The 24,461-nt window shown below is 45.8% G+C and overlaps 1 protein-coding gene across 3 annotated transcripts in view; it reads right to left on the bottom strand.

Annotated features, from left to right (window-relative positions):
• Positions 1–2,130: 2,130 nt before the first annotated feature.
• Positions 2,131–24,461, bottom strand: part of kmt5c (lysine methyltransferase 5C) — a 40,377-nt gene continuing 18,046 nt past the window's right edge. For 2 of the 3 annotated variants that reach the window (XM_061223950.1, XM_061223951.1), the window contains 5 exons: positions 23,358–23,521; positions 14,947–14,966; positions 12,625–12,761; positions 12,262–12,422; positions 2,131–10,748 (listed from right to left, as the gene is read on the bottom strand). In XM_061223950.1, coding sequence (XP_061079934.1) covers positions 4,069–10,748; positions 12,262–12,422; positions 12,625–12,761; positions 14,947–14,966; positions 23,358–23,521 — 7,162 coding nt within the window. In that variant the 3' untranslated portion in view covers positions 2,131–4,068. Of the gene's footprint in view, positions 10,749–12,261; positions 12,423–12,624; positions 12,762–14,107; positions 14,967–23,357; positions 23,522–24,461 lie in introns of those variants that run through there. The other variant, XM_061223952.1, reaches the window with a different exon arrangement.

The following is a 24,461-nucleotide window of genomic DNA, read 5'->3' as shown; positions in this document are numbered from 1 at the left end:
ACAATAGGTGGTCAAGAGAGGAATAGCAGCAACGAACAACAACCACAACACTGTTTATCCCCCAACACAACCACAACACTGTTTATCCCTCAACACAGCCACAACACTGTTTTTCCCCCAACACAACCACAACACTGTTCATCCCCCAACACAACCACAACACTGTTTATCCCTCAACACAACCACAACACTGTTTATCCCTCAACACAACCACAACACTGTTTATCCCTCAACACAACCACAACACTGTTTATCCCTCCCCCTCAAACCACAAGTTTATCCCTCCCCCTTATCTGTGAACGCGCTGATGTTGAAACTCCATTGGATGTGGCAATTAGAACCAATTTTCAACCAATGAGCTTTAATTATTGTAGTTGTGCAATGTTTTGGTAGAGAGTGTTGGGCCGTAAACTGTATATTTTGAAACCCGAATTTAAGGACTATAAAAACAGGCAGGGGGCAAATCAATGTCAGTGAGCCTTTTTCAACGACAGGAAGGGATTTACAATGATGTAACAATATTTTAACACAAAAATCTTACCTTTTGTACCTTTAAGCATTGTATGTCAAAAAAAGGCTAAATTAGATGACGACAGCCACACCGGTTTGAGCAGAGAGAGAGCAGCAGCTTGTGGAGCCTGGTGAGGCCCGCAGACCCGTGCATTCGCCTGATTCAGGAATGAGATCATCCACAGCTGCTGGCTAAATTAAGTCAAAAATAGGTGCTGAAGAAATGAAACGGTCATGAGAAATCTGCCCCCCCCATTCCAAAAAAAACCGTTTACCTTTAGTGCTGTAAATGAGACAACAGTACTGCTAATGTTAATAGCTGTCCATTATCCATATAGAAATACTTGTAATGATTGAGAAAAAAAAAAAAAAAATTAAGGCTATTTTTAAAATGAATCCCAAAATGTCCGTTATTAGGACTTTCTCGCACGTGCCCAACATTCTCTTGTTCACGTTGGTTGCAATAGAAGGGATTTATTTTTCTTGTATCGTGTACATCTCGGTTTTAAATGTGTAACCATTGCGCCGTGGAGCCTTGTACTGGCCATGGGCAATAATGCGGTCTCGAGCACGAGTCATAGGAAGAAGGCCGGTGCGCCGGTGAGGGACTCGAGTGTCCCTCGGGGGAGCGTTTAGCCGAGGCCTGTCGTTCAGCATGAGGCCCTGCTCAGGTGCCCGGCCCTGTTCAGACGGGACGCTGACACTGGCACCTCTGCCCGCGACCACCTGTTTTTGCAGGCTTGTTTAATTGATTTGGGGGGGGGGGGGGGGGCGCTGGAGGGGGGCGCCCTCGGACAGGCCCAGGAGTGTGAGGGTGCGCATCCGCGCGTCAGTCCCACCCCGCCCCTTCTCGAGGAGTCGAGAAAGCACTCAGGATTTCAGTCTGCACTGAAAACACTTCTCCACTCTGCCCCTGGCCTCCTTATGGAGAAATCTGTCCCACTTGCCTTCGGAGTTAACCCCTCGCTCGCCGCAGGGGGGGGGGTGGGGGTGGGGGAGAGAAGTGGGTCACAGACTGGAGCGAGGGGATGAGAGAGAGGAGCAGAGATGGGGAATTGACAGATGGGCTGAAAGGAGGAAAAAAAGGAAATCTGAGGACAGAGGTAAAATATATATATACAGTTAGGTCCATAAATATTGGGACATCGACACAATTCTCCTCTTTTTGGCTCTATACACCACCACAATGGATTTGAAATGAAACAAACAAGATATGCTTTAACTGCAGACTTTCAGCTTTAATTTGAGGGTATTTACATCCAAATCAGGTGAACGGTGTAGGAATTACAACAGTTTCTATATGTGCCTCCCACTTTTTAAGGGACCAAAAGTAATGGGACAATTGGCTGTTCAGCTGTTCCATGGCCAGGTGTGTGTTATTCCCTCATTATATCATTTACCATGGAGCAGATAAAAGGTCTAGAGTTCATTTCAAGTGTGCTATTTGCATTTGGAATCTGTTGCTGTCAACTCTCAATATGAGATCCAAAGAGCTGTCACTATCAGTGAAGCAAGCCATCATTAGGCTGAAATGGGGGAAATGGGAGGAGTGAAAAGGCCAGTAAAAGGAGAACAAGGGGGGAGTGAGATCTGTGCATACAACCACACAATTACTCAAAATGGTAACAAACATGTTTAAACTTTAATTTTTCCAATGTATTATTTTACAGCAGAACATTAGAAAGGATCGGTCCTCCAGTTTATCACTTACAAAAGGCTTTGAACATACATCCCCACCAATTACCCTAAAAATTAGCTTTCCTGGGATATACACTAAATTGGACACCATTTTTTTTCCGGAAAAGTACAGGAAAAAAAGGTTTTTTTTTTCATTTTTATTTTTTTTACCCATTACCGTTAACTTCATATCATATACAATCAGTTTATTACATTTAAGTTATATTAAAGCACCATTTATTAAGACCAGAGATATTGAAATAAATAATAAATTGGCCATTTTTTCCTGTCTCAACTACAAACACAAAAACACATGTATACATACACACTGCCCAGCTTAATTTAAACAAAGTGTCATGTCGGGACCGTTTTGTTTTTTATTTATAAAAAAAAACAAAAGTAAAACAAAACAAAAAAAACAGTATCACAAATCCCTCTCATTCCAGTCCTCTCTCCCGAGTCTCATGTTCTGGTTGGGTTCTGCACACTATTATGTAACTAACATCCGCCAACCATTTCACTATCCATTTATAACTGAATATGGGTACAGCAGGGACAAACACAAGCCATGTATTACAAATACATGTGAAACAATGCTGCCTAATGATCTACACATCAGCACTCTGCTCAGCCATTTACACTTGGAAACAATAACAGTTGGTACTGTCAGCAAAGTCTGACTGCCTTCTTCAGCTACAGATGCGATCAAACAAACGTAACCACAACAAGAAAAAAAGCTAGCTTGGCATTACCAGAACGTCAACGGATACACCTTCACCACCCCTTAATGAGTGTTTTACACAAAGCAGAGACGGTGTGCTTAAGAGCTTCTGTAATTACAAGGGCTTGCAGGAGATCCAACGTTGAGGTTCTGTAATGGGTGGAGAACATTTCCATTTTCACCCCTCACCTCCCCCGAAAGGTTTAAGAAGCCATTCAGAGCTGCATCCCGCCTGTCGGCCTGGCTTCCTGTACAGTAGCCCAGATGTGCATTTACAGTGCATTCACACAGCCCCTCAGAGAGGCTCCCATCAACCGGGCCTTTTCAACTACACTAATAATACACAACAATTACTGCCTCGCTGACTGCTCCTTTCATTTCATCTCATTTCGTAAGGCAATGTGCACACACACACACACACACACACAAAATCACTCGCAAAGTATACACATACATGTATACATACACGCACACACAGTATGCATAAACATGCATACACACACAAACACCCTTTCTCTGATACATGTAAATATTCAATGACCACTTAACTGTATATAAAAATTACGTTGTATTAAAAAAAGAGAACGGAATTAAATACATTTAATGAGGGTACATATATTCACTTAATGTGTACAACTACCCCACCATGTGGCTACATTCTGCTATGCCAGGTCAGGAGAGAATTGTGTTCCTACCTCAAAAATGGATGTTAAATAACAACATCGAATATCTTACGCCTTCCTCGTGGGTATAAAGTGCATCACACCTTGCACAGGGAGACGCACAATCCATCACATACTATCCAAGCTTTAGCCCTTCATCCTTGAACTTTAATTTATGATTTCACCAGTAGTAATCATTTTAAATACACACATCTCTTTTACAGGGATGTGACCACATTTTTTTAAATAGATTTTGGGGCGAAAATAAAACCGATTTGATTTATTATGGGAAAAGAAAACAACCTGTGCACACTTTTTTTATTATTATTATTATTTTTTTTTTAAGAAAAGGCTCAGGCAGAAATGACTCGTATTGAAAAACGAACAGTACTATTGTGCGGCCGTGACGTAAACTCCTGGTCTTACAAGTACAGCAAATAAATACACGGGAGGTTTGAACTAGTTGAGTCTTTTTTTAAAGCCTAGATAGCCAGACGATCAGTCGGTGTACTGTAGGTCTAGATCCACCGAGCCATCAGTCACCACCAGTCTAAGTCTCTTGGGCTTCCTGTCTGTGTGAACAGAGCCAAGGGGGTGGGAGGACACAGAGCTGTGGGCAGAGCCGGCGTGCGAGGAGCCCTGGCCGGACTGCTGCGGGTCCTTCTTACCCTGTACATCCATGTCACCCCTCAGGCCTGCGAAGGCACCCAGGGGCGCGGAGGGGGGACAGTTTAAAGGTACGGGGCCGCACGGCTCCAGCACCAGCCGCCCTTGCGTCCCGGAGGGCTCCATTAGGCAGCGGTAGGTGTAGCTGCTCGGCATGGCCCCTGAGTAATTCATATACTCCCCTCCGTCTTTATAGCCCAGAGTCACCGAGTGGTCGCCAGTGAAGTTGAACACGTACGGGGAGGCCTGGCTGCAGGGGTGAGACTTGCTCGCGGACGCATGTTGATCGGAGGGTTTACGGGCCACGTCTGGGCCACTATGCTGAGGCACGGACTGCGGTTTGCCCATAGCTTCCGATGAGCTGTAGACAAAGGGGTCGCACTGCGTGAAAGCGGGGGACTTGGAGAAAGACAGTGGCCCCCTATGTTGGGGAAGGGCAGACGGAGTACAGCTGGAATGGGGGTTCTGAGAGAGTGGCAAACTTTCCAACTTGCCTTGATTTGAGTTTTTGCCGTGAGGTATGGTGTAACTTTGATGCACTGCGCTGAAGGGACAGAAGGACTTGTGGAAAGTGGAGATGTTTCGGTCTGACAAATTGCAGCAAAGACTTGATTTATCAGGAGGTGTTTTATTAAAGGCCATCGTCTCTTTACTGGTGGTCACATAGTAAATTGGGTGAATTCTGTCACCATGGGAGAGAGGTTTGTTTGAATAGTCTGTTGCTTCGTAATTAACATTACCTCTGTCATACTCTGGATATCCTCCTTGGTGACATGCAATGCTGGGGTTTGAGGCTTGGTAACCGATGCGATTTTTTCCTGGGTCAATGTACCCAGGCTTTGGGCCTGAAGGCTTGTATGGCAGGCTGGGGTTGCCCAGTGTAGTACCTGCATCTTTGCAGTGGTTGCCCAAATAACTGGAGCTTTCAAACAGGCCTGTATTTTTGCCATAGGTGCAGCAAAATGGTTCTCCGTGGCCGACTGCATGCGACTCCTGGAAAGAAGAGGAGTTAATCCCTGCTGGTGAGTTAAAGGACTTTGTTTGAAAACTCGGAGCCCCGACACTGAATGTGCTTGGAGTTGTGTGGCTGGTGGAAAAGAGTTCCTGTTTCGTTGCGGTGCTGATGCTGTGGAAAGGCTGAATGCTTTTGTTCTGGGATTCAGGCTGGACTTTGGCACAAGCAGACTGGGCAGAACCTGTAAAGCTGTAGTTGAGTCGATTGACTTGCGAATCGTGAGACAGCAAGCTAGGAGCAGCACACCCAGGACTGGCCGAAGTGCCAAACATGAACAACTCTTTGCTGGAGCTCTGATGTTTGTCAGCGAGAGATTGCCGGGTTTTAGAGTCTGCCTTTGCGTGGAGGGCTTGTTGATTTTTATCAGGACAGAAATTCAATGTGGGATGGGTGCCCTGTGCTCCAGCTTCAGAGACGGCTGTGAAACCAAGTGCATTAAAAGACAATGTATCTTTGGTGGATGTGTGGTCCTCACCTAAAGAGAGTGAGACACCCTTAGGGCAAGTGAAATCTGGGAAACTCTGCAGATCTGCACCTGAACTGAAGTTGCTTCCTGGACTTGGTGTGTCGAGATATGGAGTGCCTGGATGCCATGTTTCGGAAGGTGTTTGGGAGAAAGGACTATTGAAGGAATCCGAATGGTTTTCTTCCTGGTCTTGGCAAAATGCATTAAGAGCATTTTGGAAGTTACTTTGATGAGGAAGATGGTAATAGCCTTCCAAGTTTAAAGTCTGGAAGTCTAGGAGATCTTCACAACAGTTTGTGCTGTTGGACTCAATGTTAAGGAGTGACCCCTCAATCAATGAGAAGAGAGGAGAATGAGCTTTAGGCTGGGGCTGAGAGGTAGAATTGGTGTCATTGGGAATGCTTCTTTCAGAGATCTGTGCTTGGTTTGATGCTTCAAATGTGGGGACTGTGGAGAGGCCCTGGTTGATCTGGAGGAGGCTCTGGCCGGGACCAGCAGACCTCCTGACCTCTCTCCGCCGCCTCCTCCTCCTCCTCAGTGCTCTGCTCTGCTTCGGTCGTATTTTTCTCACCTTCCGGATTTCAACCATCTTCCTCTCCCTCCCCATCCGTCTCCAGTTCTGAGGCTCAGATGACAGAGGATCTTCGGGCGAGCTGTGGTGAGGCGAGTTGAGAGACAGGGGCGAGAGAGACAGCGGGAGGCCGAATGACTCGGTTTTCAGAGGGCCAGCAGGGACGCCTCTCCGTCGCTTCTGTTTAACTTTCCTTCTGAGGCGAGAACACGGTGGTGAGCATTCGTCTTCTTCTGGCTTGTGGAATTTCACGATTCCCCCAAATTGTCCCTCTTGGATATACGATGTGTGCCGTCTCTGCCTTCTTGCAGCATCTCCCACCGCCTCACGCTCACTCCCACTCGTCCCCCTTGGGAAAACTCTCCCTCCATCATTCCACTCCCTGTCCTCAGTCTCCACAGCCCACTCCCCTTCCGCCATTCGGCGCAATCTGATTCGCGGCAAGGCTTGGTCCCCTCCGTCTTCATGCAAAACCCTTCCCCCCAGCTCTTCATCACTGTCCTCCACTTCCACCTTGAAATGTTTTCTCATAAGTGGCCTGCTCTCTACTTCTCCGTTGGCACCGTTAGCCTCCCCTCCTTCATAGTTTCTATCACTCGCCTCAGGCTTCATCTCTTTTCCTTCCCCATCCGCCAATTTGGTTTCAACCGCACCCTCCATGCTAGCAGCATCGCTCTCCATTACGCCTCCATGCGCACTACCCTCGCTCATATTCCCTCCCTCTCCCCAAGCCTGCTGTATTGCGCCAACCCCCCAATTTATGTCTTCTTCACTCACAGCCCCCACTTCTCTTCCTTCTCCTAAACCTTCACCCCTCTGTTCTGCCACTTCTTCACCCATTTTGTCAATTATCTCATCCAGACTTGGACTCTCAGTCTCAACCGTTTTCAGCACTGCCTCCTTTGCCCACCCTTCCTCTGTAGCTTTTTTAGCTTCCACTTCATGTTCCAAGGCCATCTCCGCTCTCACTTCTCTCTCTATCTCAAGGTTTAAAATGGAAACAGAGTCCAGGAGGGCCTGAAAAGGCTCAAAAAGCTGAATTTCAGTTGGAGAACTTGTGCCCGTCAACATATCTTCCTCCTCAGTTCTCTCCATCTCCCACTCCTCTCCTCTCTTTCTCTTCAGGCGAATTCTCAAGTTACTGTTCTGATCATCATCCCTCTCCAGACAATCTTGAAAGGCAGACAAAATCTGGACTTCGGTTTGCTTCTCCTCTTCTCTTTCCATAACTATTTCATTATCCTGCGGAGTACTATGCTGAGCTGCAGTGAGCTTATCTGATGTAGACTCTTCTACAAGTTCTGGACCCGCCATCTGAGTCTCTGAAGATGGCATCCTTTGGTCCACGCAACCATCAATCACCGGTGTGGAATTTATGTCCACTTCCTCTATGTGCTTGCCAGATTCTTCCCTCACTTCCTTTTCGCTGTCAGTCTTGTTTTCCTGACACCCAGACTCTGTCCCCTTCCTCTGCTCCGTCTCTACTGAGGTATTCGCTATTCCATCTGTTTCCCCTCCACCTGGAAACACTGCTGCCATGCTTAGGTCTTTATTCTGCCCATCTATCTCACTGCCCCCTGCCTCCTGCTCTGCCTTTCTAGCTCTTACACTTGTCTGGTCTTGGCTTGTTTGGACATGCTCTTTTCCGTTTGCCACAGAATGTAGCCGTCTGAGCTTTGAGCTTTGTCGTGAGGTTCTAATTAAGGCTGCCTTGTTCGGCGCGCTGTCAGGCTTCGCTGCCTTACAATGGGAATGAGTTGTGCCATTTTCACTTTTTTCCTCTGCTTTTCCACAATCGTTGTTTGATAATTCAGTTTGTACTTTCATTTCCTCCATTGTTTTTGAATCAGGGTCCAGCTTTTGCTCTGGTTGTTCCGTTACCCTCTCTGATGGGACTTCTAATACAGCTGAATTTAAGCTCTGTTCATATTTCATAGCCATTGCTTGTAGAGACATCCTTTTCTTTAATGGAATCCGAGCCTGGTTCTGTGCCTGTGGAATGAGATCCGGACCTCGTTTTAGACCAGCCTTTTCAGCGGCAGGTTGCTCTGGGACTGAAAGTGTTGGCTTAGGTGATATTGGTTCAGCTGAAATCACACAGTGCGCTGGAAGGTTTTTAATAATTTGAGGCAGTTCTTGCTGCAGGGCATTCTGCTTTATAAGTTTCCCTGCACTCGTCAGATTTGTGAGTGAGTTCTTCTCCTTTTCCTGTACTTTATTTCTCAGTGTTCTCCTTGCTGGCCTGCTGCTCACACTCTCCTTTCCTCTTCCTCCTGGTTTGCCTTTCTCCAGCAGCTTTGTCTTCTCTTCTCCATTTCCCTCCTCTCCCTGAGCATCCTTCCTCTCTTCAGGGCCTGGAGTTTCAGCCTGCCCGGCCCCCGTCACGTTCCCGTGTCTCTCTTTTCTCTTCCCAAGGACATCAGAGAGAAGAATCCTCACCTCCTTAATAACAATACTCTCCAAAATCTGGCTGCAAGTGGTTTTTGAGTGCCCCTCTTCAGGTTGATCTCTCAAACAAACCTTTTTATTGATTTTTTCTACTTTTGCCCTTTTCCCAACTTCCCGATTCACGTTCATCCACATGCCCTTCCTCAGAGTTCTGCCCCGAACGATTGGCTGTCCTTTCCCCTTCGCTCCTTCTCTCTCCTCTGTAACTTCCTGCTCTTTGTCTACTGTGCTTTCCTTCTCTTTGTCTTCTGCTATATTTGTGGTTGCAATTAAACTATTATTTTTTCCATCATTCTTGTCCCCCCTATCTTTCTCACCTTTCTCACTATTTTTCTCCTCCTGCTTTCTGCCATCTTCCTCCCCTTGCTCCTCAACCCCTTGACTGTTGGCCTCCTCCTCCCCACCCGTCTCCACTGTCACCGTCGTAGCACTCTCTTGGATTAGGTCTTCCCTCCTGTCACCACTTTCTGCATTGTCCTCGGTTCCATTTACACCCTCCTCACCTTTAACTCCCATGGTTTCGATTTTTTCTTCTCCCACTTTCTCCTGCACTACCGGCTGTAACCCTGTCACTTCTTCAGATCCCCCGTTGCTACTTTCACCTTGGCAACATGCCGCTCCGACACATACCACCTTTACCCCTCTCTTACTTTTGGGTCTGGAGCGGGCCTTGCCTTTTCTTTTGGAACTTGGTTTGGAATCTTTAACGTCAGTCTTTCCCTCCTCTACGGTCCCATTTCCCACTTCAGCTTTCTCCTCTTTCCCACCGACACCCCCCTCTTGCTCACCCTCAACTACCCGTCCTGGTTCCTTACCTTCTGGAGAGGATATCCTAACCACATCCACAGTCAGATACTGCATTAACCCAAACAGAAGAGACTGGCCGTAGGGTGACAGGGCGGACGAGTTGTGGGACTTGACAGAGTGAGCGGGAACAGTGGCAAGAGCGGCGACAAGCTGACACGGGTTTGTGCCGCAATTTTCATTTCTACATTCCAGGTGTCCGGAGTCGACGGAGACACTTTTGCCGTTACCGCTTTCCTCAGATTTGCATTTTGAGTCCTGCGGTGCGTCATCAGTCCCCCGGGTGCGTGCGTCCCGTTGATCCTTCCCCCCGTCGACAGGCGGAGAGCCTGCACGCTGCAGCTCGCTGCTCTTTGACTCCCCTACTCCAGTGTATATTCGGTTAATGATATAGCACACGCTACTGCTGGATCTGGTATTAGCGATAGTAATGCAGTCGCTTTCACTAGAAGAAGCTTTGACAGCAATATCCACAGCATCTGTTTTACCACAGTCAACGCCATTTGTGTAACCAAGGCCATTGTTAATGCTACTGCTACAAATCCCCCCCGCGGCACAAGGGCGGTTGCTGCTTTCTCTCATAACGGCCGACTTGGCTCTGTTCCTTTTATTTGTGACAAGAACTTTGTGAACAGCTGATTGTGAGCCGGCATTAGAACCTGCACACTGATTTCTGTCCATGTTCCTCGTGACAGGGGAGTTCACCGATTGTACAGTAAGTGGCGCCGTGTCCACCAGTTTAATATTCTCCAGCTGGCTGATCTTACGCCCGTTCTGCCCATCGATCCTGTCTTCACGTGGAGCAGGGCCAAGGGTGAAAGGCTGCGGATTCAGCTCAGGTGCTGGTTTATGATTAAAAGTGCTTTCGTTCTCCTTCCCGCCCTCGTCTCTGCCTGGGGCCAGAGGGGTCGCGGGCCCACCTTGCGTCTCTGTGTCTTCGGGCGTTGCCGTTTTGGACGGGCAGGTCGAGTACTTCCCTCCACTGGTGGACCGCCTGAACTTCAAGAGCAAGTCAGCGGGACAGCGGTGCAGACACACCCTCAGGTCCTTCAACACGACATGCGACAGAGAGTGGATCACCAAGGTATGCTTTTGTTCTCCACTCTCTTGCTCATCGGGTCTGCCTCTGTTTTTCCTTCTTGTCCTGTTGCTCATTGCATGAACGTTTTTCTTCATCTTCTGGGACAGGGGAAATCTTGGGGAAAGAGCTGCAACCAACAGGGTAGAGACATTAAAACCTCCATTTAGCAAGACTGTAGTTTATACAACACAGAAAGACAGATACTTAAAAAAAAAAAAAAAAAGATAACTGTGATCATTATGGAATATTAGCTCCTTCCACAAAATAATCCTGTGTAGTTAAGACAAAGCAGAATGAACATTACATTATTGCCATTTGGCAGACGCTCTTATCCAGAGCGACGTACAGTTGATGAGACTAAGCAGGAGACAATCCTCCCCTGGAGCAATGTAGGGTTAAGGCCCAACGGCTGTGCGGATCTTATTGTGGCTACACCGGGATTAGAACCACCGACCTTGCGTGTCCCAGTCATTTACCTTAACCACTACGCTACAGGCCACCCTAAACAGATTTAAGTAAACATCAGCTGGTATCAGGGTTAGAATCAATTCTATTTCATGTCAGTCAAATCATAAACTGAATTAACATTCAATAAATTCATTGAAAAATACCCACAATGTTATGAGGAACTTAAGCTATATCTGAATTAGGGATGGGTATCGTTTATATTTTGCCAATACTGGTATTAAAACAATACCTACAAAATTCCTCAGTCAGGCAACAATATCACCTGATACCCTCTTTAAGCATTTTGCACGCAAGTTCCAAAACATTTCCAACGGCCGCAGTTTGACCGTTACATCACACCAGCCTTTGATACGAGTGCTGATATCAGCTTTTGTACTTTAGCACTAGCACCAAGCCCTAATTCTAATCTCATCCATTAATGCGAAAATTGCCAAACGGCCCCCAGATGAGCAGATTCACCCTACACCACGCCAGCACACGGCTCCTCACTGCGCAGCCACACTTCATTTTACCGTTTAGTATATTAACTGTATCAATATGTTCAATATATTTAACCATTTTAATCATAAATAAATACAAATCACTGGAATAAGACCATTTGAATTGGGCATTTGACCGCTTGAGTTTGAGTTAGCTTGCTAGATGTACCTGCTCTCCCTGACTGAGCGAGCGTACTGGTGAGCCAGTGCAGCCAGGATTGGATGCTTCTGCTGCCTGTAACTCCCATTTTGGAGCACCAGGGGGCAGAGGAAAGTTTGATATTTAATTTGGCCGCTCAGGCAATGTATTTTAAAGTGGCACTGAAAGGAGGCACTGAAATCTGGAATTTGCTCAGTCTGACTGGGACATATGCCACATACACTCACCGAGCACTTTATTAGGAACATTTTTTCTTTATTACACCTACTTATTCATGCGATTGTCTAATCAGCCAATTGTTTGGCAGCAGTGCAATGCATACAATCATGTAGATCCGGGTCAGGAGTCTAATAAATACCTAATAAAGTGCTCGGTGAGTGTATATAGTGTACCTAGAAGTACATATACATACAACAAACAGGATATTCATGATATTAACTGAGATGGCAAGATTTGACAAGCACATCTTGGCCACCAAAGTGAATTTACAGAGACAATGAGTCAGTAGAATGTGTACAGTAAGAAAGTACTACCTGTGCTTATGGGCGCAGGGATAGACCCCGGGGTACAGTTCCCTTTCTCCCGATTCAGTCGGAGGTCTGTCTCCCTCAAGCTGTACTTCTGCCCAGCGACATCTCCTGGGTCCTCAGAAACCGGCTGTCTTTCTCTGTGCCTGAAGAATCCCTCTCCTTTCCTGAAAAGACCCGAGGCAGCAGTGAACATGCACACACAACAGAAAAAACACAGAAGGGACACCATAAGGCATTATAAAACCTGAACATGGACATGTGGACCGCAAAAATGCATTAGTCATCGGGCATTAATGAGTTCATGCGAAAGGAAATGGTTCAACAGCAAAGCGATGGAGACACGGCCCTTCACATCTCCTCCCTCACCTCTCACATGTGCTGCATTCACACATTTCATTATCTTCGCCGAAAAAGCTGTCGCCGTAGTAACAGGTGATCTCCTCTCCGGGGGCGATGGGCCGAATCACTTTGACACACGCCCTGTACTTGTCACCGGGGACAAACTGGTGACAAGAGACGAAGAGAGAACACAAGGGCAGAGTTAGCACACAGCCAGCCGGGGAGACAGACACTGGTGACAGACACTGGCCAACTAGAGACGACAACAAAACACACAACAAAAAGCTGACACCGTCAGGAGACTGGAGTGTGTTACTGCGGGCGCCAACTGCTCTGGTGTCTCACTGCGATGGTTCCGTTGTGATTTGTTCTTGGTAACGGTTATTTTACGGTCTGTGAAGCGCATTGGATTATAATCATTTGTATGAAATGCGCTATAAAAATGATGAAAGTTAAAGTCCGTGCCTGAGAGAGGGAGCAGATGCGCCCGTAGGCCTGTCACAACGGCCTGGGGGGAAGGGGGGGGGACCAATATTACATGGATCACCAGGGCCTAGGAGAAATTACCTCTGCTTTTTACAGGCGGCACAGTTCAGTCAGTAGCTCTTAATCCTGTAATGGTTTCGCTGCACTAGACTTTAGCCACAGAGTCCCTCCCGAGCGGGGTGTGGTGTTATCTACCCATCTGCAGTCAGACTCCCGGGCTGCACGCCGTGAAGGGGGAGCGCGCGCGGCGCTCCGTATGCTCCCGTGAGCCGCCGCACTGAGCCCACGGCCCCTGCGGCGCGCCCGCCCCGGAGACGCCCTCTCCACGTGCTCCGCTCCGCTCCGCTGCGCTCAGCTGCGACTCCAGTCTTTAGGGGGCACTGCCTATGCTATGACTTTTTAAAAATTTATTTTTATACAACAGTATGCCTGGACGGGGGTTTGCACAAATCACAACGGTTGTCCACAACAGTGTGTCAACATAAGACAAGAAAAATGCCATCCGCATCGGGCTTGGAGGCCTACCTTTGCCATTTTAATACACTACCAAAGATTTTAGAGGTCCCATACAGTACACCTTTGCAGTGTTTTATTATAGGCCGTGATAACACACAAAAACACATCTGTGTGGTTTTAAGTGCCAAAAACAATCGCTATCCAGTTTTCCATTCTCCAGCGCCTCTCATGAGCTTTACCTAGAACAGACTGTTTTAGTGACTGTGTCTATAAGGCTCATTGATATTAGTGAACCTGTTCTGATTGGCTGGCAAGCTCCGGAATGAACTGAATGCCGTCTGTGCCGAGTGCCTGGATATACAAATCAGCGAATAGCTGTGGCGTCATAAAGTTATGAAAGTCCGAACGTACGAACGACTTCTTTAAAAGCACAGTTTCTAAATACGGATTGGGTGGATTTATTTGGGCGTTTTGATACTTTCACAGTGTTTGTATAGCACCTACGACTCCTTTATAATCCACATAGCAACAGAAATGTCATTTACCAAAATATGGGACCTTTCAAAAAGCAATAAATTCAAAAGACAAACGGTGGATGAAGATAATTACTCAGCACTTAAAAAGCGATGTTTAAAAAAATAAAATTGTATTGCAGCACGAAAGAGACACTGAGGCTGGTTATTTTATTCTTGCCATTTATTGTTATAAATTTTTCATTGTTTATATGCCGTAAATAAATTTTTTTGCATGTATTGACATCTTTACCAATTAAGATCACTTATGAAATGGTATTTTGCAATTGTTGGTATGTTATATTGGCCATTTTGCCACTGTTTGTCTATAAAATGGTATTGTCAATTGTGTGACTTGGCATTTATTTTCATCAGTTTTCTTTGATTATGGCCAAACATAACTGCTGTATGATTTTGCCATGAAGCGCAGCGCTATGACTGTTTTATATCGGCCGTGTCCCTCTCGTCAGCGACGCATTTAACGGCCTGGTAATTCTACGCGATATTTTCTTTGGTAGTTCAATATGTACGAAGTCGACTATCGTTTGGCTATTGATTATTTCCGTGTAGTCACATTCGACGACTATTCTCAGGGAAATTGACAGCCCTGCTCTCCTCCCCTGCATGCGACCTGGAGCCATGTCCTCCCTGGAGCCATGTCCTCCTCTGAGCTCAGCCTGGACAGGCGGTCTCCGGGAGAAGCCCCCGGAACCCCGGAGGCCTTGCATCGGGTTACTGTTGACTACCGGAATATGACGGGGCACAGGACGACAGCGAAGTCTGAGGCCCCACAAAAATCAATCAAGGCGAGCGAGCCGGTGGTGCACTGGTGCACGGGGAGGAGAAAGGAACACAGACGAGACGACGGCAGAAGTACAGAGCTGGTCTGTCTTACCTTACAGTTTGGCCTGCAGTCTTCATGCCATGAAAACAAGGGAGAGAAAAAAAAAAAAAAAGTTAGTATTAGGAGTCAAACCTCTTTAGTGCTCTTCATCGAAACTCCAGGGTGGGGAATAATTCTTTCAGTTGCTAAATACGCAACTATGTATGAATAAATAAATAAACAAACATTTGTGTTTCACTCAGAGACTGAAATATGACTAATATGGCAAAACAACATTTAAGACATTCACAATGCAGCATTTTAAAATCAAGCAAGAAATGACATAAAGCATCAGCTCTTATGTACATTTAAACATTTTAACTCAAATATGAACTTCAATAAGCAGGACTTAATGCATGATGCGTTAATGCAGAATTCTGGATTTTTTTACACAGAGAAAGAAAGACAAAACACAGGAAAATAAATATACTGTGTTTTCAAAGATTACAACAGGCAAGGACCGGAACACACAGCAAAGCAATTACTCCTGTTTCTTTGAAGATCGTCTTCGGTGTCTGACATTTGTATTATTTCTAGATCATAATATTTACACAGCTGTTGATAGCAGTTTCAAAGAGAAAGCATTTCATTTCAGTAAGAAGTTTAAAACAAGATGTCACACTGCTGATAGCTTTTTTTTAAAGATTATGCATTTGATTTGTTTTCTGTGCATGTCATTTTTGTTTTGTAGCTAATTAAAATTGGAACATCTAAAAACATACAAGCACGCGGTAAAAGCAAAAAAAAAGCACAAAAAAAAGATTTTTTTTAAAGATTTAAAAAAAGGCGAGTATTAATGCGGTACGTTGGCCTTGGTAAAAACTACATTCCGAATGACCTCCTCCACAACAAGTGGTCAACAGGAGGCTAAAACAGAATTAAAGCTACATTTGTCAGAATTGCTCGCTGTGGCAATGTTGCGATAATGTGATCACTAAGGGGAGCGGTCTTGTATGAGATGTCACTGTTGACATTTTAAAGTTATTGTTTTCCTGAGAACACAAGTGAATTTGAGTAAAATGCAGATTTTGGGAATGTCACTATCAGGCCCGGGCCAGGGAGGATTATGACCGTAATTACAGCTGCAGTGCTACCGTTATAACGGAACAAATGTAAAAACGCAAAAATGTAAAAAACAGCTCACACAATTATAGCGACAGGTTAGGAACAAGCCCACAGACTCTTATTTCCAGACAACAATCAGTTAATCAACCAAAAAAAATATATATATTATAGCTCCCCCCCACCCCCCCCAGGTTGTCCCCTGCAACGATGAGAGTGTTTGGGAGTTCTGTGGGGTGCAAAAACTAGTTTGTTCATTCTTCAGAGGGGTGAAAAACAGCAAGATGAAGTTAATACTGATGGATGGACTGGTATGTGGTATGGTATCCGACTTAAGACAATGTTCTTGTGTATTGATGTACTCCATGGACAGATATCAGTTAAGGCTCTGTTCTAGTGCATGGATTTGATCCCTTGTCTGGCATCTGTTAAGGTACTGTCCAGGTCTATGGATGGGCCCCTAGATCGTGTACTGGTTAAGGCTCTGTTCCAAGTGCACGAATGGGCCCCATGGTCTGGTATCTGTGAAGGCTCTGTTCAAGTGCACGAATGGGCCCCATGGTCTGGTATCTGTGAAGGCTCTGTTCCAAGTGCACGAATGGGCCCCATGGTCTGGTATCTGTGAAGGCTCTGTTCAAGTGCACGAATGGGCCCCATGGTCTGGTATCTGTGAAGGCTCTGTTCCAAGTGCACGAATGGGCCCCATGGTCTGGTATCTGTGAAGGCTCTGTTCCAAGTGCACGAATGGGCCCCATGGTCTGGTATCTGTGAAGGCTCTGTTCCAAGTGCACGAATGGGCCCCATGGTCTGGTATCTGTGAAGGCTCTGTTCCAAGTGCACGAATGGGCCCCATGGTCTGGTATCTGTGAAGGCTCTGTTCCAAGTGCACGAATGGGCCCCATGGTCTGGTATCTGTGAAGGCTCTGTTCCAAGTGCACGAATGGGCCCCATGGTCTGGTATCTGTGAAGGCTCTGTTCCAAGTGCACGAATGGGCCCCATGGTCTGGTATCTGTGAAGGCTCTGTTCCAAGTGCACGAATGGGCCCCATGGTCTGGTATCTGTGAAGGCTCTGTTCTAGTGCATGGATGGGCCTCATGGTTTAGTATCAGATGAAGGCGCAGTTCATTCTGCTAACCAAACACAACTTGAATTATCTTTTGTAGTCCACTTTGCTAATCCACCCTTAAGTCCCCTTTTGCTAAGCGTGAAGAAATCAAGCATCTGAAGAGTTTCCTCACAACTTTCACCTTTTACAGCAGGAATCAATCTGGTTGCCCTTCTTTGAACCTTTTACAAGCCCCTCAATAACTTTCTTGTAGTACGAGCCCCAGAACTGCACACAAAAATCGAAGTGTGGCCTGACAAGGGTATTGTATAATTTGAGTATAACTTCCATAGATTTATACTCAATACTCCCGGCTATGTATACTAGCATCCTGTTGGCCTGGTTTACAGATTAATTATAATTTAGTAGGTTCCAAACAGAAAACTCCCAGTTTTGCATCACCAGCAAATTTAACTAATGTACTTTCAATGTCCGTGTCAAGATCATTTATGTAACGGAAGAGCAGTGGTCCTGGGCCCGACCCTAGTGGGACTCCACTTCCCACAATACTCTGCTCAGATAAGATCCCTTCTATTACTCTGCATTCCATTCCGTATCCAGTTCCAAACCAACTCCGAGATACCTCCAGTAATTGAACAGTGGTTAAGTGTTTTGAAAAAGTATTTGCCCCCTTCCTAACTTTCTTTATTATTGCATATTTTTTTCACACTGAAAGGTTTCAGATCTTTAGACAAAATGTAATATTAGACAAAGGGAACCAGAGTAAAAAAATAAAGATACATTTTTAATTGTGGTTTCATTGATTTAATGAAAAGTTATCAAACATCCATGTCACCCCAGTGAAAAAGTAATTGACCCCCTAAATTTCATAACTGGTTCCACCACCTAATTCCAGGCTTCTAACTGTCAAGAAAGGAATAGCAGCAACAACCATCTTCAAACCACAACAATTATCCCTCTCCCTTCTCTGTGAGTGCGGGGGGGGGGGGGGGGGGGGGAAGTAGCCAGGCACATACAAAATAGAAAAACAGAGATGCATACATGGACCAAGTGAGACAGGCAGGGGTAAGCGGGCGTATTCAACAGTTAGGATTTCTGAGATCTTTCATGTAAAGGCAGCCAAGAAGATAAGTGTGTCGAACTTCAGCTGAACCAGCAGCTCATTCCAAGACAAGGGGCTGTAAAAACACCCTCCTTGTCAACTTCTGTCTGCACACCAGGTACCTTGAAATGCAGCCCGTTATTAGGTCTTGAGTTATATGCACACTGAATGAATAAAAACTTTGAACTTTGAACATGTAGTTAACTTTCCAAGAATGGCCATATAAATTAGCATATGCCAGTGCTACGTATACCAAGTGATGTCCAAATTAGCAAGTGATATAAGGTACGATGATGCATCTTATAGGGCAGCATGGTAAAGAGGGACGAGTTTAGACAAAGTTGATGGAGAAGCAAAGTGGTAAATGGTTTCACTGTAATCTAGCTGAGGCAGGAATGAACTTACGTGAAGACATAGACAAGCATGACTTTAACCTGTATAGATCAGACTAAGGACTCCATAACCTTAGCCAACGTAGAGAGTTTTGAGATAATTGTTCATTTCAAATGGATCACAGCTTTCAATAGTGATGTAACATCAGCTTGGGTCCATGAAGCTAGAACTGCATCTGTGTAAATTCAAAGGTCAACAATGTGAGAGCGGTTTGGCTTTACTGTCCGCTGCCGTCAGGCCATCAGGGCCGGCTCACTTCGTAGGGTCAATGGTTTCGCAGAGCTTCCAGAACACCCAGCACTAACCAAGGTGTGAGCACATGACTGTAAGCGGGGGAAACTCACTATACAATTCATCAGAAATGTGCCTTATCAAAGTGATCATGAAAAGCATAACAGCGCTCTCTCACTAGAAGCATTTCCCGTTTTCAGCTGGCGTGGAAAACCGGAAACCGTCTGGTGCTGCAGAGCTTTAATTATCCCAAAAGGCTTGGGGATCGTCCAGGTGCTTTCTTGCAACTGTGAGATGAGTATTGGTGTTTCTTTTGGTTGGCAGTGGTTTCTACCTTGCTACCCTCTAGTATCCCTTCTTTGCCCAGTCTCTTTCTTACTGTAGAGTTTTACGGAACCGTTCTTACTGAACATTGACATAGCGGAGGCTAAAGAGGGGTGCAGGTGTTTGGGTGTTCTTCTGGGATCGCCTGTAATTTCCTGAATCAGATGTCACCGTTTTGGAGGAATTTCGGCAGGCCAACCACTGTCCCAAATGTTCTCCATTGGAGATAATGGCTCAGTCGGGGGCCACGTTGGCTCAGGAGGGAAGAGCAGTCCTCTGGCAGTCAGAGGGTTGCCAGTCCTATCCCGCCCTGGGTGTGGCGAGGTGTCCCTGAGCAAGACACCTAACCCCCAAATGCTCCTGACGAGCTGGCCGGCGCCTTGCATGGCAGCCAATCGCTGTGTGAGTGTGTGTGAATGGGTGAATGAGAAGCATCAATTGCACAGCACTTTGCATAAAGGCGCTATATAAATGCCAACCATTTACCACTTACACTGTGGTGCAGTGGAGACCCAGAGGCTTAGAAATGACCTGTAACCCTTTCCAGACTGATATTCGCAGACTGATATTCCCAGACTTACACCCCATCTCTTTTGGAGTTTCCTTTGATCATGGCATGGCAAACCTATGAACTCTTCAGCAAATAAGTTTTTTCCCCCTGAAAGAAATAGTCATTTAAAAAATATGTTTTGTGTTCCCTTTTTCTAACATTAAATTTTGAGAAACCATTCTGTGTGGAAAAATACAAAATAATCGGGGAAATCAGGAAGGAGGCAAATTGTTTCTCACAGCACTGTAAGCAGCCCGACATTATCAGTGTAAGGAGTATTTGAGAAAAAGACACCCCTCTCCGTCACATTTTCCCCTCTACAACAACAAAACGTGTGGGCTACTGCCGTTGCCAAAATGCGCCCCTGTTCATGTGGAGTCGGTGACGGGGTCCCATTGGCCTCTGGCGATGAGGAAGAGCCGCAGCTCCTTCATCTTCTCCCAGGGATGTGGGCCTTACCGCTACACAATGCTCTCCAAACTCTGCTTTGCACGGGAAGATGACGACGCACAGGCGTGTCAATTCAAACAGCAGCAAATGCCACTAATCTAATCATTTACAAAAAATATTCAATTCCAATTTTTTTTTTTTTTTTTTACCCAGATTCCGTGATTCCAATTTCCACTAAACCAAAAATATGAGGTCCTGGGGATGGCTAGTCTGTGCAGAGTCAAAGAACCACCTGAGGTCACTGAAAACACATATTTAAAAGACTGCCCACATCCAGGCTGGACTTGATTTGATGAAAAAACGATATTTACGCCATTGTACTGATGGTGACTTGGCTCCAGGGTAGTCCCATTTCGAGCACAGCTCTGTTATGTACACACTCGATGGCAAGGTCTCTACATAGACCTCAGCAGGAACTGTGCTTTAGCATTAGCATGCAGAAGAAACACACACACGGTATGCCTAAGGCGTTTTCAGAGTTCATTTTTAAAATCTGGGAATTGAGCTATCCTTTCTTTTAACCGTAGGCTTTGTTCATGGAACTGCATATGTAATTTTTTATTATTATAAACCTTTATGTACATAATTCTATGCATTTTCAAACTTCAGACAACATGGATCAGGTTAAAATAGGGATTCTTTTCTCTTTTCACAGTGTTACTCTTTCCTGCTTCTGTCTCCACACAGTCGATGGGAGACATCGGGCAACTGAACCACTATTCCTTTTCGATTCCAGGGGCAAAGCTGCTAATTATATAACACCAAACTTAATAACTTGGTTGGTTCGGCATGCTGAGGCATTTGCTTCCTTTATCGCACAGAAGAAAATTACATTAGCTCCCTTGTACAACCGGCTTTTCTCCACGACCATGCTCTCTTTCAGAATGGACAACAAAAACTCCACTCACTCAACCAGCGGCCTCACAAACACACGGACCAATCGGAACACTGAAAACAGAAACAATCCCCATGATTCCCGCTCTTAAAGCTGCCTACCCTTGTTTACCACGGCGATGGTCCAGAGAACCAAATCCATAAAAGATTTTCATTCCAAAAACATTACAAAGGCAGAGAAACATCAATAATAAGATCTAAAACCTGAGCGAAAATTCTGGGAATTTTTTGGGGGAAAATCGGTTAAAACAAAACCGACAATGATGAGCCAAGAGTAAGTAGTATGTCAGTTTAGTTTCCATAATTTTTTCCATGACATTTTCTTCTGCAAAAGGAAGCTGAATGTTTAGAGTGACCCTCACACCGTGTGTGAGGGTGAATGTTAATGAGAGACTCTCACTGTGTGTGAGGGTGAATGTTAATGAGAGACTCTCACCGTGTGTGAGGGTGAATGTTAATGTGTGTCTCACTGTGTGTGAGGGTGAATGTTAATGTGTCTCTCACCGTGTGTGAGGGTGAATGTTAATGAATGACTCTCACCGTGTGTGAGGGTGAATGTTAATGTGTGTCTCACCGTGTGTGAGGGTGAATGTTAATGAGACTCTCACTGTGTGTGAGGGTGAATGTTAATGAATGACTCTCACCGTGTGTGAGGGTGAATGTTAATGTGTGTCTCACCGTGTGTGAGGGTGAATGTTAATGAGTGACTCACCGTGTGTGAGGGTGAATGTTAATGAGTGACTCACCGTGTGTGAGGGTGAATGTTAATGTGTGTCTCACCGTGTGTGAGGGTGAATGTTAATGAGTGACTCACCGTGTGTGAGGGTGAATGTTAATGAGACTCTCACCGTGTGTGAGGGTGAATGTTAATGAGACTCTCACCGTGTGTGAGGGTGAATGTTAATGAGACTCTCACCGTGTGTGAGGGTGAATGTTAATGAGTGTCTCACTGTGTGTGAGGGTGAATGTTAATGAGTGTCTCACCGTGTGTGAGGGTGAATGTTAATGAGACTCTCACCGTGTGTGAGGGTGAATGTTAATGAGTGACTCACCGTGTGTGAGGGTGAATGTTAATGTGTGTCTCACCGTGTGTGATGGTGAATGTTAATGTGTGTCTCACCGTGTGTGAGGGTGAATGTTAATGAGACTCTCACCGTGTGTGAGGGTTAATGTTAATGAGTGTCTCACCGTGTGTGAGGGTGAATGTTAATGAGACTCTCACCGTGTGTGAGGGTGAATGTTAATGTGTGTCTCACCGTGTGTGAGGGTGAATGTTAATGAGACTCTCACTGTGTGTGAGGGTGAATGTTAATGTGTGTCTCACCGTGTGTGAGGGTGAATGTTAATGAGACTCTCACCGTGTGTGAGGGTGAATGTTAATGAATGACTCTCACCGTGTGTGAGGGTGAATGTTAATGTGTGTCTCACCGTGTGTGAGGGTGAATGTTAATGAGTGACTCACCGTGTGTGAGGGTGAATGTTAATGAGACTCTCACCGTGTGTGAGGGTGAATGTTAATGAGACTCTCACCGTGTGTGAGGGTGAATGTTAATGAGTGACTCACCGTGTGTGAGGGTGAATGTTAATGTGTGTCTCACCGTGTGTGAGGGTGAATGTTAATGAGACTCTCACCGTGTGTGAGGGTGAATGTTAATGAGACTCTCACCGTGTGTGAGGGTGAATGTTAATGAGAGACTCTCACCGTGTGTGAGGGTGAATGTTAATGAGAGACTCTCACCGTGTGTGAGGGTGAATGTTAATGAGTGTCTCACCGTGTGTGAGGGTGAATGTTAATGAGTGTCTCACCGTGTGTGAGGGTGAATGTTAATGAGTGTCTCACCGTGTGTGAGGGTGAATGTTAATGAGTGACTCACCGTGTGTGAGGGTGAATGTTAATGAGACTCTCACCGTGTGTGAGGGTGAATGTTAATGAGTGACTCACCGTGTGTGAGGGTGAATGTTAATGAGTGACTCACCGTGTGTGAGGGTGAATGTTAATGAGTGACTCACCGTGTGTGAGGGTGAATGTTAATGAGTGACTCACCGTGTGTGAGGGTGAATGTTAATGAGTGACTCACCGTGTGTGAGGGTGAATGTTAATGAGACTCTCACCGTGTGTGAGGGTGAATGTTAATGAGTGTCTCACCGTGTGTGAGGGTGAATGTTAATGAGTGTCTCACCGTGTGTGAGGGTGAATGTTAATGAGTGTCTCACCGTGTGTGAGGGTGAATGTTAATGAGTGTCTCACCGTGTGTGAGGGTGAATGTTAATGAGTGACTCACCGTGTGTGAGGGTGAATGTTAATGAGTGACTCACCGTGTGTGAGGGTGAATGTTAATGAGTGACTCACCGTGATTGATGAAGGCTGCAGGCCCCAGCCACAGCTGAGCACAGCGTTTTCGGGTGGAGTACATCACGCTGAAGTCATTGACCCCAGCTCTCAGAACTGCACCATCTGCTGGACTGAGCTCCGCAATACAGCCCTGCAACACCTCCACCCGCTCTCCCACCGACCTGCAAGCACATCAACACAGCACATCAACACAACACATTAACATGGCACATTAACACAAAGCACATCAACACAGCACATCAACACAGCACATTAACACAAAGCACATGACCTCACAGCACATTAACACAAAGCACATCAACACAGCACATTAACACAAAGCACATGACCTCACAGCACATTAACACAAAGCACATCAACACAGCACATTAACACAAAGCACATGACCTCACAGCACATTAACACAAAGCACATCAACACAGCACATTAACACAAAGCACATGACCTCACAGCACATTAACACATGAACACTCTCTCCCTCCAGTCTGAAGGGGGAGCTGTCTGGTCTTGGGCCATCTGGCCTAGACAGCAGCTGATTGGCTTAAAAACATCTCCTGCCAGTTGTTCGGTCTCTTTGGCTCTGCTCTGCTCCAGCACCATTGCTTCACGGAGGCTGGCTGCAGCACCTTTTCGCTCCTTTTTGCCATTTCTGGCCTCTTTGCACTACACATACATTTCACTGATCTGCACCACACTTTTGATTTGCCTTTTCTTGCTTCCCATTTACTGACTTTTGATATCGACTTGTTTGTTCGAGATATGCTTTAGTTTATAGAATTGTGCTTTAATAAATAATCTTGATTTAACGTTACAAACGGTGTGGTCTCCCCATTATGTGTGTCCACTTGAGCCGGGTGGTCATGACATCATCAACACACCGCACATCAACACACCGCACATCAACACACCAACACACCGCACATCAACACACCAACACACCGCACATGAACACAGCAACACACCAACACACCGCACATGAACACAGCAACACACCAACACACTACACACCAACACACCACACATCAACACACCAACACACCACACACCAACACATCAACACACTGCACATTAATCCCTTCAGGGCAGATTAACAGACGGATG

This window comes from Conger conger, chromosome 16 (genome assembly GCF_963514075.1).
Source record: "Conger conger chromosome 16, fConCon1.1, whole genome shotgun sequence".
Lineage (NCBI taxonomy): Eukaryota > Metazoa > Chordata > Actinopteri > Anguilliformes > Congridae > Conger > Conger conger.
This window is presented reverse-complemented; position numbering and strand designations above follow the sequence as displayed.